Source organism: Macrobrachium rosenbergii, chromosome 1 (genome assembly GCF_040412425.1).
Source record: "Macrobrachium rosenbergii isolate ZJJX-2024 chromosome 1, ASM4041242v1, whole genome shotgun sequence".
NCBI lineage: Eukaryota > Metazoa > Arthropoda > Malacostraca > Decapoda > Palaemonidae > Macrobrachium > Macrobrachium rosenbergii.
This window is the reverse complement of record NC_089741.1, coordinates 47,719,358-47,736,132: the sequence shown is the minus strand read 5'-3', so window position 1 is coordinate 47,736,132 and position 16,775 is coordinate 47,719,358. Positions and strand designations below refer to the sequence as shown.

The 16,775-nt window shown below is 36.7% G+C and overlaps 1 protein-coding gene across 9 annotated transcripts in view; it reads left to right on the top strand.

The window, feature by feature from the left end:
* The window catches only part of LOC136833471 (insulin gene enhancer protein ISL-1-like), a 567,526-nt gene that overhangs the window by 94,612 nt on the left and 456,139 nt on the right, over positions 1-16,775 (top strand). For 2 of the 9 annotated variants that reach the window (XM_067095849.1, XM_067095767.1), the window contains exon 1: positions 8,403-8,758. The exons of 4 other annotated variants lie outside the window; for them this stretch is intronic. In XM_067095849.1, the coding sequence (XP_066951950.1) occupies positions 8,740-8,758 (19 nt within the window). In that variant the 5' untranslated portion in view covers positions 8,403-8,739. Of the gene's footprint in view, positions 1-8,401; positions 8,759-16,775 lie in introns of those variants that run through there. 3 more of the 9 variants (XM_067095785.1, XM_067095708.1, XM_067095928.1) reach the window with 3 other exon arrangements.

Sequence of the window (16,775 nt, the reverse complement as noted above, 5' to 3'; positions counted from 1 at the left end):
TCACTTGCATCGGAATAACATAATTCGCAGTGCGGCCGAATAGTAGTAGTGGCCCCCAAGTCGCAAGGGTTAGGCGACTTTAATCCATGACGGCGGGCGCGCGGGCCATAGCTGCTGCTGGAGTATCCTCCATTGTTGCATGATTGCAATGCTCAGGTTGCGAGTTGAGTTGCAATACAGTTGAAGGTCTGTTGGTCTATTACTCTTGTTATTACGGTTATTGTTCTTCATGTGTGCAAATTTGTTTTGGGCACTGGGAAAAGCGGTGTCGAGAGAGAGAAATGTTCAGTGTTTTGGTACTTGAGGATCGACGTGATGTTGGTGAGGTCTTCTTGGATGGAGTCCTTTAAGGGCAATGAAAAAACGGATGGCTGTTTGCTTAACGTTGGTGAACCCATGCAACAGTTTTTTTAATCGCTTTTCACATACTGCGGTTGTCAGCAAGTTTTATTTAGGATGAGGTTGTTAGCCCTCTGACTGTTTTCATCCTGTTTGTGACCCACAATAGTTAACTAACCACAAAGTACTAAATAACTAATTAGGTCAACGGAGGCTTATTGCAAATTAAAGGAACTTGCCTAAGCATTTCGTCTCGCTAGTTGTCGGAGGCATATATATATATATATATATATATATATATATATATATATATATATATATATATATATATATATATATATATATATATATATATATTTATATTTATATTTATATATATATTATATATATTTATATTTATATATATTATAAAAAAATAGATAGATAGATAGATAGATAATGCCAGTCTAGTTGTAGAACTATATGTGTGAGAATTAACTTCATCATGTTGAGTCATAGTATAATTCCTCCGAGTAATCATCATTCTAACATGACTCCAATATTGATAACTCCGTAAGTTGTCCAATAACTAAACACACACGATTATGGTAGTGAGACAGAGCTTCAAAGAGAGAGAGAGAGAGAGAGAGAGAGAGAGAGAGAGAGAGAGAGAGAGAGAGAGAGACAGACAGACAGAGAGTAACGAATTAAAACTTTCGCGGCATTTCGTAATTCCCTTAGCAATGTTGACCTGAATCTAGGAGAATATAGATTTCTTGGCCTGTTGATTTGAGTCTAGAAGTTCGTGCCAGAGTTGGTCTCGGAGTTTTGTCCGCTTTTCTCGCTTTTGTGTTGACTGGCAGCTTGCAGTTTTGCTAAGTTAATAGGTTTCCTTGTTTGTTTGGAGACCCTAATTGCAGAACTAACATTGCTGCTTCCGTTAATTGAAAAAGAAAAGTCATTCACCTCTTCGGTGCCAGAGCTAAAGAGAGGAGAAATATATATAATGCGCAGTAGTTGTTTAATTGGGTGTGTACGTTTCTAATTGGTGTCACTGAACTGTGTTTATTTCAGGCAGTATTTCGTGGACTATCCCTATTTGTACTTCCTTCTAACCATGGTTTAAACTCTGAGGAAAGAACGATGAATTTTTATACTTTGCATATCTGTTCTTGTCTGGGATATGAATTGCAATGTATTGGGCAAAATGTTCTCCCAAAAAAAAATATATATATATATATACACACATATATATATATATATATATATATATATATATATATATATATATATATATATATATATATATATATATATATATATATATATATATATATATATATATATATATATATTTCCATCAACGAGAAATCAAAGAAAATATTTTGTTTTCTTTGGTTTTATTTCGATTTTTGACCAGACAAATAAAAAAAAATTAGTTTTCCGCCGATATTTGACCACAACAGGTACATTTAATCGAGTAAGAAATGAACAGGAAATAGCTTAATTTTCATGGTTTTTTTATGATTTTATGAGGACGAGACAACAGCATTCCGTTCGGTAAATGATAAAAGTAGCAGACTGTTTTCCCTTCTGATATTTTTCGAAGATAACCGCATTCCACTGCATAATAAAAGGTCTGAGTTTTGCCTATAGATATTTGACCGTGTCAGCCGCATTCCGTTAGTCTTTATTATCCCTCTAAGTAGGAAAAAGATAGGACTCTCTTTGTTTTTCCTGTTGATATATTTGACTAAACCAGTGGCATTCCAGAAAAAGAAGAAGAAGAAGAAGAAGAAGAAGAAGAAAACATTTCAACGGCATTCGTCTTTGTCATAGATCGCGTGCGCTGAGGCACTCAATTTGACGTGACGGGATTCGCACGCGGTCACAAGTCCCACTTCAACTCCCCCCCCTCCTCAGCCCCCCTCCCGTTTCTCCCCTTCTCCAACCCTTCTCCCCCCGCCCAACGCAAGACTTTGCAGGCCGCTTTGTTGGAGTGGTTGTGGGAAGCCTGGGGTAAAGGGATGGGGGGCGAGTAGGGGGTAGGAGTAGTAGTTAGGGGTTTTGCTCCCCTCGATAAATTCCCTCTCTTGGTGTCTAAGCCCCCCTTCATAAGTCTCTCTCTCTCTCTCTCTCTCTCTCTCTCTCTCTCTCTCTCTCTCTCTCTCTCATATCTGTTCTAAAAGAAATGAAATACTACGACCGTGTACTTTTTTTTTTATTATTGCCACGGGTTGTCTGGTGGTGCTGGGGGGGTGGGGGATGTAGCAAATAGCAGTTGTACAGTGGAAACTCGGAAGCGATAAGGAATAAAAAAAAGAGAAAGAGAAAGGGAAAGAAAAAAAATAGGGAAACATGCAGAGGGAGAAACAAGGTCGGACTGAATCCATAACAAACATAACTCCGGTGCTGGTGCCTCAACCCTTTCGGTTACTGTAAAAGAAAAAAAAATGGAAAATAAAAAAAAAGAGACGGTGGAAAAAAATACGAAATGCCTAGCGGTGAAGGAAGGAAGGAAGGGGGGTGGGGGGAAGGTATGGGGAGGGGTCTAGGAGTGGATTGGGGAGGGGTAGGAGGAGGAGGAGGAGGATGGATGGGGGAGGAATGGAGGAAAAGGGAAACTTCTCGGTGAAGTATTTATGGTTCCTCCGAAACTCTCAAGTCTTGCCTTTTAAGCGCTCTGTACCCCCTTCTCTCTCCCCCTCCCCCTCCCCCCTTAACCCTACCCTTCTTCCCACATCCCCTTCCCAATCCCTATCTGTATTTCTTCCCCTTCCTATCCTCCTCCTCCTTCCCCCTCCCACCACACGCTGTAGTGGTAGTAGTAGTAGTAGTGGTATCGCAAGGCGGGGTGGGGGGGGGAGATGATGGAGAGGTGGGGGGTGGGTATGAAGGAGAGAGAAAGCTCGAGCATAAAGGAGACAGAGAAGAAAAAGGGGGAGGGGAGAGAAAGGGAGACAGAAAGAATGGTTACATGGAAGGGATTCTTGGTCTGAACCTCGACAAAGAGGATGTGTACCTACATGCACTCAATCTTATGATGTGTGTTTGTATATATATATATATATATATATATATATATATATATATATATATATATATATATATATATATATATATATATATATATATGTATATATATATATATATATATATATATATGTATGTATGAATATACGTTTATTCAACATTCGGAGAAGAAGGAGTTACAACAGTTAATTTTACAGCTTTCTTTGTACGTAGTAAAATCATTTGCGCTAAAAAACGTATATTTTCCATATACTCCTGAAAAATATAACGGACACCAAAGAGGTCTCCAAGATTTTTAATTGAACTGGTTGAGGTCATAGTAGAAATTCTCTCTCTCTCTCTCTCTCTCTCTCTCTCTCTCTCTCTCTCTCTCTCTCTCTCTCTCTTATTTTCTTCCATTTTCTTCCATCTAAATACTGAAGACTCTCTCTCTCTCTCTCTCTCTCTCTCTCTCTCTCTCTCTCTCTCTCTCTCTCTCTCTCTCTCTCTCTCTAATTTATTTTCTTCCATCTACTGTAAATACTGGTTATTTCCATGCTTCCTTTATTTGCGTTTGCGAGCCTGTATATTGATCTTATATAAACATTTGAGTTCTATTCACTTCAATATTCCACCGAACGACAATTGTTTTATAGAGGCAAATGTAGGACATTCAGTAACTATACACACATATACACATACACATATAAGATATTTTATATGTATATATATATATATATATATATATATATATATATATATATATATATACACATACATACATATTATGTAAGATATTTTATATGTGTGTATGCAATAGTCAGTCCCAGTGTTCTAGTGGTTACAAACAAAATTCTCTGGAATCGATCCCTAGAGATGCCGGACCGCTTTATCCCCGTTCCGTAAATTTGCATTTTGCAGCTGTTGGCCTAAACATTTACAAACTTCGGTATACTTAGACTATGAAAGAGAGAATTTGCGTACTTAGGGAACTATCCTACTATCTACACATTCCCGCATAGAAAGCATTCTCTACTTACCGTGATGAGTAAAAGAAAATACCAAAATGAAAGTGTAGTCTAGAAAAATGCTCGTTACACAATTATATGAATTAACGAAGAGAGTAAGGGGAACAGAAAGATAACGGTCAGAGAGAGAGAGAGAGAGAGAGAGAGAGAGAGAGAGAGAGAGAGAGAGAGAGAGAGAGAGAGAATGCGATTATAGTAGGCAGAGGAAGCGCTTCTACTTTCTTTGAGAAGTTAAAGGACGTATTCTGAAAAGTTAAGGCCTGCTAAGGAAATCTCACGTTCCACCGTCTCTGGTGAGACGCTTTGAAGGCGTTTCTCAGCCTTGCCGTTTCTCGCAGGCCGCGGAACATCGTTCCTTGAAAGTAACAGTAAAGAAAGTAACAGTTCAACGTCTGTGTTTACGGTGCCTTACGCCTCGAGGAACATCATCCTGAAAGATTTAGAATTTAGATGATTATTAACTTAACTATAATGCATATTACTTTTCCGTGGGCGAACACCGTCCTTTGCATACCGAGGAACACAAAACCGCAAAAATGAGGAATGGATAAGAAAAGAGTTATAAAAAAAGTACTAAGGCAAAAAGATATTTTTTTCTCTCGTTTCTTTAGCGCCAGGCTTTCGAATGCATGAACCTTTTAATAAAAGGATCATGTATTTTAATAAAATTTTTCGCTTTGCCTTCACTTTTTCTTCGCTTCATTTTTGCTACTTCATTAATTTACTACAGTCGTATATATATATATATATAATATATAATATATATATATATATATATATATATATATATATATATATATATATATATATATATATATATATATATATATATATATATATATATATATATATGTGTGTGTGTGTGTGTGTGTGTTGCTTTCCTTTTAAAGCATGCGTATCCATCCTTGGAGGTTTCCATTTCACAAGTATTCATTCACAGTCGGGTCGACTTGTGGATGGCAGGCCGAAAATAGCACCATGGACCTTCCTAACGCAAGCCCAGTGCTCTACCGCTAAGCGGTCACACACAAGTAATGTCCCATGCTGCCCAGTCCTTAGAATGATTTAACACTAACTCGAGTTGTTTATTGTCATTGATAATAATTCCTCAGTAATCAGAGGATACTTTTAAAAACTTAAGTGTATGTTGTCGAATGCAACAACTATCTTGGGAGGCGACGGAAGAATCACTCCCTTAGTTGTACATATCGAGGACCCGATGTCTGCTGATTGGTACATGCATTCTGGCGCCGCACTTCTATGGCCATCGACTCCTACCAAGATCACTACTAAGTATATTTTTTGTGTGTGAAATTCAACATTTGACGGTAAACTATTAGTCTCATGTAAACATTAATAACATCAAGATGTCAGTATGATATTCAAATGAGTTTTAAATTTTAAATTCTGAATTTTAAAATAAAGTTTTTAAATGTTTTTTTTAAAGACAACGAACGATTCTAGATTATTTTTTCATTTATTAGTAGGTAATAGAAAATATAGTAAATTTTTCAAAAGGCGACAAAAATGAACTGAGATTTTAAAAATCTTAAAAAATTTCGGCGCAGTTCAAACGGTCGACGGAACAAACCTAAAGATTTGAACATTTTTAGTAGATTTTGAGCCCAAATAAAATGCGCATGTTGCTCTTACAATCGCAGATATAATAAAAATGGTAAAACCATTTTCACTGTCGAAAGGAAACTAGTTGGTTTTAAAATCGTCAGTAGATTGCAAGAAAATTTAATACATATGTGTCCCCAAAAAATGTCGGTTGCGTTGGAAAATCTTTTTGAGTTTTCAAAGGACCGGAGAGTTTTGAAAAGTGTCAGAATATTTGCGATATTTGAGTAGATTTCCACGAATGATGAACAAGGTATTGAAAATAGTTTTAACAACGGCAGCATGTTTTTAGCTCTGAAACTACTTTTAATTTTGATAATGATTCTACATTTACAGTTTTAAAGTCTTATTGATTTTGACCATTCATGGAATAAAGTCTCATTTTAAAAATTTTAGATTAATGTTTAGAAAAACCTTAATTGATTTTAGCTTTTCAGGACATGAATTTATATTTTTAAAAATCTTTAGGCTAATGTTTAGAAAATTTTCCGTTGATTTTGGCTTTTCAGGACATAAATTTTTATTTTTCAGTATTATTACATATATGTTTTGAAAACCTCCAAAAATAGATAAACCCAAACAGTATCGAAATTTTTTTTCCAGTTTACCATTTAAAACAGTCTTAGACAATTTCAAATAAAAACACTCTTGGACAGTTTCAAATGAAAACACTCTTGGACAATTTCAAATAAAAACACTCTTGGACAGTTTCAAATGAAAACACTCTTGGGCAGTTTTAAATGAAAACACTCTTGGACAGTTTCAAAAGAAAACACTCTTGGACAATTTCAAATGAAAACACTCTTGGACAGTTTCATGTGAAAACACTCTCGGGCAGTTTTAAATGAAAACACTCTTGGACAGTTTCAAAAGAAAACACTCTTGGACAATTTCAAATGAAAACACTCTTGGACAGTTTCAAATGAAAACATTCTTGGACGACAATTTCAAGTGAAAACACTCTTGGATAATTTCAAGTGAAAACACTCTTGGACAATTTCAAATGAAAACACTCTTGGACAATTTCAAATGCCTTTCCAGAAGAATTACACCTGTCTTTCTCTTTCCAGCGAAGAAGGAGATTATTGAAAAGGTGTCTGTTAGAGGCACATCTCCATTTAGCGTAGCATTAGGACAGGATTACTGCTGATTACTGAATATTACTTCTGCCTGTTTACCTGAAGATGAAGTAATTAATGCGAACGTTTCGCTTCACGAGTGGTGATGCTTGTCATCACAACCCTTGAAAGGCTTGTGTTATGAATGACTCTACTCTCTCTCTCTCTCTCTCTCTCTCTCTCTCTCTCTCTCTGTGAGAACAGGAACTCGTTCCCTAATCAATAAATCCTTGCTCTTATCGATTTTAAGTTGCACTGCTCAAGTGCCTGCAAGTGCGATCTTCCATTTTATAGCACTTGATTGCAATAAATGAATAAGATACAAATAAAAAAAGTGACCCACTCTCTCTCTCTCTCTCTCTCTCTCTCTCTCTCTCTCTCTCTCTCTCTCTCTCTCTCTCTCTCTCTCTCTCTCTCCAGCAGACAGAAATGAGGAGCTGTTGGGAACTTTTTTTTTTTTTTACTCCTTCCCTATTCCTCCTCCTTCCCCCTTTCCCTTCCCCTCCCTCTCCCTCTCTCTTATTCTGAGAAGACCCTCCCGACACCACCACCATCCTCTTTGCTGCCATGTCCCCTCCTCACCCAACTCCCCTCCCCATCCTCCTCCTATTCCTCTCCCTTCCCCCTCCTCCTCCAATTCCTCCTCCTCCTCCTCCTAGTACACCCACTTCACCAGTGCATTTGCTATGATAAATGTAATAACTTCAACCCCCAGAACGTGTAAGTCTTTTGGATACGTTGGAAAGTCCTTGCCTCCCCCTCCACATCCTCCCCTCCTCCTCCTCCTCCTCCTCCGGCGGGCCGGTTGGCCGATGTGCGAGACCTCGCCTGGTTTCTCTCTGTCTCTCTGGATCTCGCTGTTTCTCCCTCTCGTTCTTCTCTCTCTCTCTCTCTCTCACTTGCGAGATGGCCGATCCTGAGTGTTAGAGACAAGGATAAGCAGAGAGAGAGAGAGAGAGAGAGAGAGATGAGGAGATTATTTGGTATCTGTGACGCTGTTTTTGAGAGAGAGAGAGAGAGAGAGAGAGAGAGAGAGAGAGAGAGAGAGAGAGAGAGAGAGAGACATGGACAGACATCTTAAGGCGTAAAGCGACGCTTCCCCGATACTACCACCACCAACCTTTTTACTCCCGGCGTCGTTGCATTTATGTATCCGCTTCGTGTTCAGCAGTTCTCGAACCGAAATCCTAAATGACGCCGCTTCCTTAATGTATGATGATAATAAAAATCAAGTAAGGGTTTATATGTATGGAGGGAGAAAACGTCTGGGCGAATTCTTTCAATTTTTTTTTTTTTTTTCTTTTTAATATATTTTCCTCGCCGTTTTTTGCCCTCTCTCTGTCTCTGTCTCCCTCTCTTTCTCTTTCTCTTTCTCTTTCTCTACATCTCTGGTGTGGCTTTGGCGAGTCTAGTGGTTGGCTGGGAGTGAGGGGCGTGGCTTAGCGCCGGTGGGTGGGGCGAGGCGTGCTATTGGCTAATGGCTGTGACCCCCTGCGCGCAGGTCTGGTGGCCAGTGTTTCACTGCTCTCCGTGACGGCAGTATGGAGCCCACCCTGGGCATTCCTTTAACTACATAACTTATACCTGCGTGTGTATCTTTATACTATTCTAGCCTCGCCATTCCGCCGTCGTCTTACAACATGGCTACGGCCTCTCAAGGTAAGACTGGAGAGAAAGAAGTCAAAGCAATTGACGGAATTAAAAAAAAAAAGATTACATCCATTGACTTTTTTGCAAAACGGCGATCGACCCCCCTCCACGTTCCTTTGGAAAAAATATCTAATTACACGCGTGCTGTTTTGTTGATACAAGTGATGCGGTTTTGTTTACACTATCCATCCCGATAAGCTATCGCGTTCTGGCGTCAAAGGGGGAGAGAGACATGGAAACACAGAGGAGGGGCCTCTCTGGTTACACGGCCTGGATAATAAATAACATGGACGGGAAATAATTTTTGGAATTACAAGAAAAGAAATAGCACGAGGTATTTTAATTTTTTCATTTGATTTAATTACGGTGATAGTGGTCTCGCCCCCCATTCAGTCAACAAAATGATTATTCGTGAAGGAAAAAGATAAATATCGCCACACAGACGCGGAAGGGAGTATTCCATAGCGGGCCGTCAGAATAGCCTATCAAGCATTCCCCTGATAGCGGGGGACCCGCGTCTGGCGCCCTTCGCTTCGTCCGTATACGCTTCTCTGCCTTCTCTCCTTTTCTTTATGGGGAACCAGGTTTGGGACACGGCTCCATACAGCTAAAATAAAACGGAATCACAACAAAATATTGTCATGGCGCTGTGGGCTATACGGACATACTGAATAAGACACAGACCTACAATCGACCATTGGAAGATGGAGGGATTTCAAGACGCGAAGAAAACTAGAAGGAGAACAGGAGAACGGTTTCTCGGAAGGCGTCGTCGAAGAGAGGAACTAATATTTGATATTCATATTTTATTAAAACGGAAAAGATCGATTATTTACGTCCAGCAGGAACGACGGTGCCATGCGGAGCCGGACTCTGCAACAGCAGCCTCCCGGAGACCATTCACCCAGTCCGACCACGAGATAAATTAATCTAACCGTAATTAGCGTTAATGAAAAGAGGACTACAGGCCCTTCGGTCTCTGAGGCAAGAGCTGGATCACCCCTACCTCTCTCCCCTCCCTTTCCCCTCTCCCCATCCATGTAACAGCCCCCCACCCCCCTTACCCCATGCAGTATTTAGTCTGTCCACTTAAAGGGGCACGGCTAGAGCTCCTCACTATGTTGGCCACCTTATGGTTTTAGCCCCTTTTCAACCTCTCTCTCTCTCTCTCTCTCTCTCTCTCTCTCTCTCTCTCTCTCTCTCTCTCTCTCTCTCTCTCTCTCATCTTGGTCATCAATTATTCATCTGCATCTCGTTCGAATGCTTTTTTTTCTTTTTTATTTCCCGTCGGTGATTTTTTCTTAATTCATTTTTAGTATTTTTTTTTTTTTTAGGGAAGCTGCTGCTCGTGATATGTTTTATTCTCAGTTTTCTGTTTGCTTTGCAACGTACGCTACGCGTATTGAAGCCTTTGCAACCATTAATTAGTACTGCACCAAGATGAGCCTGCATTCTGCACTTCGATGACCTGTACTGTACTGATTTTAAGGAAGGAGAAAAATCCCGGTAACATTCTCTCTCTCTCTCTCTCTCTCTCTCTCTCTCTCTCTCTCTCTCTCTCTCTCTCTCTCTCTCTCTCTCTCTCGAATTCACAAGATTGATATGTCTCACTCCCCCTGATTTTTCTTCTTTCAAGTTTCAAAATTATTTATTTCATCTGATGAATTTTGTTTTAATTTTTAAAATCTCTCTCTCTCTCTCTCTCTCTCTCTCTCTCTCTCTCTCTCTCTCTCTCTCTCTCGCACAGCGTTCCTGTCGTTAATTTTTGATTATGCTGTTTTTCCAAGGTTTCAAATTCCTCTATACTTCATTGTCATGAATTCTGTATGAGAATGATTTCTTTATTTGGTTTTCTGTTCGTATAATATAAGATTTTTTTGTCTTTTTGTTGTAATTTATTCAACAAGTTTGTATTTGTAATTTTCTTTTTATTCCCTGCATATTTTAATTAAGCTGAATTTTTCGTTTCGCAAGATTGAGCCTTCGTTAACTTGCTTCTTTTCAAGTTGTGTGGAATCTCATCTTTTAATCAATTCTTTCTATTGTCTGGTTTCATTAATTATTCGTTTTCAGTAACGTAAATTCAGTCGGAGTTTTTTGACTGCGGAGCTAGGAATCGCTCGAGGATCGAAACAGTTTTCGCCGACAGAACGTGAATATTGATTAACTTATTTTTTCCAGACGATTTGCAAATTGTGCAACACGTGTTGGCATGATTTTTCTTTGTCAACATCAAATTAATTAGTTTTTATTCACTTCGTTTAGTAAGATTTGCGACTACTTATGACGTCCCCGATTGGTAGGTCCTTTCATTCTTCCAGCTAATATTATAGTTACATTTTTAAGTGGGTTTTTTCTTTTACTTATTGAACTTAATTCAACTTGATTTTATATTTGTATTCAAACACTGGCTCTCATTTATGTCACGATTATATGCGATATTTGAATTTTGTCTTGGATGTATGTAATTTTTTTTTCTATTTATAATTTCATTTTTATCTTAACGTTTGATAGGGCAAGATGGGAGAGTCTTCCATGCGTATATGATGGGATTATATTTCCTGATGAAGAATTATAATTTCAGTAGTGTTTAGATGGATGTGAGGAACACAAAGTGTGAAGTATAAAAACGAAAACATTGAATACTATTACGATTTTTTTTCTACTCATTCCGGTTACTGTCGGTGTAGTGTTATATAGCAACGTTATTATTATCATCATGATTGTTATTATTATTATTATTATAGTCATTTATTTTATTTGTTTTGCAGTTAATGTTGCTGTGTGGTGTTACAAGGTAAATCTTTGCAGTTGCTGGGCATATGTTGTTACCTCAACATTTAACAAATATTTTTCAAGATTTTTTTTAGTTTCGGGGAGATATTTCTTGACTACAAACAGTTAACACAATGAGAGGCTACAAAAACCACTTGCTGTTTCTTGAAATGACATAAGATTTTTATTTTGAATTGACTTCATCTCATTATATAATAATAATAATAATAATAATAATAATAATAATAATAATAATAATAATAATAATAATAATAATAAACTATATTTAAACTCCGGGCCATATACCTATAAAGAATACCTGTAAGCTACAGTAGATACAAACTTGAAAGTCTACTCGATTTCATCGCCAGTTTGTATTTGCTATGCCCCATTTGCAAATGCAAACTCAACTCTTCGTCTGTCAGCTCCTAACTCGATACCATACGAACGCCCCAAACCTCAAACCCCAGAACGGAAAACCCCAGGGTTTACCGAAACCCCGAAAGCTTCTGAAAAGCCCTTAATTGGCTAGTTAAACCTCAGTCTAGACCCTACTACGTAACCCTAAACAAACTTTTCTTTCTTTTACTGCCTCGCACTTGAATAGCTCTCTCTCTCTCTCTCTCTCTCTCTCTCTCTCTCTCTCTCTCTCTCTCTCTCTTCTCGGTCCTAGACAGTCGGCAAACAAACTTGCTTCTGTAATTCATCAACCTTCAAAACACTTGACCCCTTGTGCGTCCGTTGTATGTGCGTACGTTTGTGTGTTCTCTTTTTCAGCGCGACCGTGGCTAAGCGTACATTTGTTTAATCAAACCGTAATTGTGATTTATGGTTTATGGTCTCTCTCTCTCTCTCTCTCTCTCTCTCTCTCTCTCTCTCTCTCTCTCTCTCTCATCACAAGGCGTATTTAGTTCGGGCTGTATCAACGTTCTTCATTTAGTAGGGTAGGAAGGACTCATGCTTTTAATTTGAATGTTAGTTTTTGTTACTATTATTAATTGTAATGGTTGCAGCAAAGTATTTTAAATCTTTTGTCACATGAAATTTGATAATTCATGTAATCATTCATTTGATGATGTTCGCAAAAGATCTTTGAATTATTGCTATAATTTCGATCGCCATACACACGTACGTTCTATATCCCCAAGAATCGGTAAATTTCTCTCTCTCTCTCTCTCTCTCTCTCTCTCTCTCTCTCTCTCTCTCTCTCTCTCTCTCTCTCTCTCTCTCTCTCTTAGTATTGAACTAAGAACATTTCTCTGATTTGTTTCGCGATTCCATAGGAATGCGGGATCGCAAATCTCTCTCTCTCTCTCTCTCTCTCTCTCTCTCTCTCTCTCTCTCTCTCTCTCTCTCTCTCTCTCTCTCTCTCTCTCTTCCCCCTTTTCTACAGTCAGTCAGAATGTAATATTGAACTCTGGAAGTTTTTCAAAAATTGAAAGGGGGGAAAAAAGAAATGCACAGCAGAAAAAAATATGGAATGCCTTTACGCCGTATCTATCTATACACAATATTCGAGCTGGGATCGCAGTCATACATTGGTTTTATATCAGATTTTTGACAAATCTTTTCAGTTTTTTTTTTTTTAAGTTTAGGAAATTGATAAGAAACTAAAATCCTTCTATTCGTAACGATACTTTATTTTCGTGCGATGAATTTCGGCAAAGGAGAAATAACTTAAAATTTCATCTCGAATTGGTTTTATATCAGATTTTTATTTTTTTAATTTTTTTTTTTAAGTTGTAGGGAATTGATAAGAAACTAAAATCCTTCTATTCGTAACGATACATTTTTTTGTGCGATGAATCTCGGCAAAGGAAAAATAACGTAAAATTTCATCTCGAATTGGTTTTATATAAGAATTTTTAATTTTTTCTATTTTTTCAAGTTCAAGGGGATTGATAAGAAACTAAAATTCTTCTCTTCGTAACGATAAGTTTTTTTTGTGTGTGATGAATTTCGGCAAAGGGAAATGACTGATATTTCATCGTGACTTAATAATTGATTATTCCGTTTTATTTATGAGTATTATTATTAATGAAAAGTGTTGCTATTTTTCTTGTCAAAATTCGTGAAAAATTAAATAAAGGAAATGATTTTTTAAATTGTTAATTGCTTAGATATATTAGTTTGGGACTGATGAAGATGTCTAAGCAATCAGTTTGTTGAAATAATGAATTACAATTACATAACCATTGTAAAAATATATTTTAAGAATGGCATTTAAATGAGAATTTATTCCGCATTGTTAAAGAATTTATTAGTGAATTAAGAAATGCTATTTCCATGATTAAGTAATCATCCAGGAATTTTATATCTTTCCCCCTTTTATTAAATTGGGTTATCAGCAGCATCATAATAATACCTAGGTCGAAAATTTGTAAAAGCTTTTAATTTTCTAATTTTCTTTTTTGTTTTTATTTTTTCACGAGTAACTCTTTTTTTTTCGACGCTTAATTTTTTATTTTTTCACATGCAACTTTGTTTTTTAGCTTAATTTTTATTTTTTTCACGCGCAACTCTCATTTTTCGTTGCTTAATTTTTATTTTTTTACGTGCAACTCTCTTTTTTTTATTTTTTCACATGCAACTCTCTTTTTTTCGACGCTAAATTTTTATTTTTTTAAATTTTTTCACGTGCAACTCTCTTTTTTTTCGACGCTTAATTTTAATTTTTTCACGTGGAACTTTTTTTTCTACGATTAATTCTTATTTTTTCGCGTGCAACTTTTTTTTTTCGACGCTTGATTTTTATTTTTTCGCGTGCAACTTTTTTGGACGCTTAATTTTTATTTTTTCACGTGCAACTTTTTTTTCGACGCTTGATTTTTATTTTTTCGCGTGCAACTTTTTTTTCGACGCTTAATTTTTTATTTTTTCACGTGCAACTCTCTTTTTTTTCGACGCTTAATTTGGGAGATGAAAGGATTTAATCAGTGGCTTCCAGGTATTGATTTTCAGGTGCAAACTTTAATCATGCTTAGGAGGTATTCGTCACAGGTAATCTTTACGGCGGTGCTTTAAGTGTTCGGACTATTTATTTCTTTCTATTTTATTTTATTTCTTAATTTTTTATCCTTTTATTTTTTATTTTTCTTGTACGAATTCGTGAAAAAGTGAAGAATGGAAATAAGGTTTATTTTCCAACGAACCTTTTTTTATGCTATTTTATTTCTTTATTCTGTTTTTTTTTATTTTTTATCTTTCTTGTACGAGTTCGTGAAAAAATGAAGAATGGAAATAAGGTTTATTCTTCAACTTAATTAATTGATTAAATATTCCGTTTGTGATTGATTTATATGAGTGTTGAATTCTAAGTTAGTATATAAAATTGGCTATTTTCATGAATTTATTACATATAAACAAATTGATTATATACATTATATATAAATTTATTATTGTGAAATTTGATAGTTTATGTTAAAGTGTTGAATTCTAATTTAGCACATTAAATTTATTGCATTTATACATTTATTACGTATATACAAATTGATTATATATATATATATATATATATATATATATATATATATATATATATATATATATATATATAAATTTACTATTATGAATTCTGATACAAAAATATTGTTTTAGTAGTTTATGTCTGACGTTGTGCCTCGTCGCATTTTAAGCAATTAAGATACTAACTTAAAAAGCACAATACCATTTGCCTAAATATGAATCTCAACAATTACGCAATTTTGTTTTTGGCATTTTTATATACTGAAACCATTAGTTTGGATTATAACGTTTTCGGACGAGTTCCCATTTAAGTTTATGTGTTTTTCTGTAGATAAATATGCACTCAAGTACGCATGCGCAAATATAATAATAATAATAATAATAATAATAATAATAATAATAATAATAATAATACAATACACACAATGTAGATACACAAAATAAAAGGCTAATTATGGTGATAGGCTATGCACAAACAGTTGCTGAAGCAGCAATTATACCATTCGTACCGATGCCGATGACAGTAATAATACATCCTCCTACTGCCATTTCCAAAGTTTCTGCAAAATATACGCTTTTATACATGAATGATGCGCCATTGATTCTGTAGGCTTAGTCACGTATATACAATTGCATACGCGCATGGGCATACATCTTTCTCTTGTAATAGTTAAACTACGTTAATACCGATTGCATATTTTGTGAAGATTTTTGAGTTGTTGTCATTAACAGTTCTCTCTCTCTCTCTCTCTCGTAGCCTATGTACTTAATTTATACGTGGACTTAAGCATTTAGTCACTTGTGTCGTTTTTTTGTTTTATAAAACAATAAGATACACGTATTTATCATCATAAGTCCGTTGGGTATATTCGAGTAATGGGGCGTTTCATTTTCGTATTGCAGAGAGAGAGAGAGAGAGAGAGAGAGAGAGAGAGAGAGAGAGAGAGAGAGAGAGAGAGAGAGAGAGAGAGAGAGAGAGAGCAAATGTATTTTAGATGTTTTCTATTAAAATTTTACAGACAGGTTGTCAAGATGTAAAAAAGGTAAAAACCTAACCATAAAGTTAGCGACTCCGAATCCATGCAAAATATAAAGCTTTTTAATTTTAGCGACTTCGAATTCATGCAAAATGTAAAGCCTTTTAATTACATTAAATTTCGTTAACGAAACAAACGTCCACAAAAACACTTCGGCACACTTTGGCCCCCTACAGGAGGGAGGCTGGAGGTGCCAATCGATGATCAAGACACTAGCTGGGGAGGACGGGGTGGGGAGTTGGTATCTTACGGGGCTTGGGGTAGTGGGGGAAGAGGGCCTATCGCAAGGGATAGATGTGTTCTGGAGAGCGATGAAAGTAGTAAACAATGCAGTTTATTTCCCCCCCACCCCCTTTAAGGTTGGGGGGAGGGGGAGGGGGAGAGAATCGCGATTACAAGATGAAAATGACTTTGTTGAGGTTGCCACTGTGTTTTGGTTTGCGTTGCTCTTAGTGGTGATTTATTTATTTTTTCGCTCAGTTTCGTTGATTCTGCTCCATTTTTCTGTCGGCCCTTCCTTTACTTCATGAGTCTGTCTCCTTCTCTTTAAGTTGGCAGCTGGCTTTATTCTGTCCTACTCATGTTGAGCTGAATATGACTACTGATGTATCTACTCATTTTGTTGGCTTTTTGGGGTCCGAGAGCGCCATTGCCGCTCATATGATATTTTATGATTCATATGATATGATTCATAAACCCTGTTGCAAGCTCAAGTGATTTTTTCTTAAGGGGTAGATCGTAATTCCTAT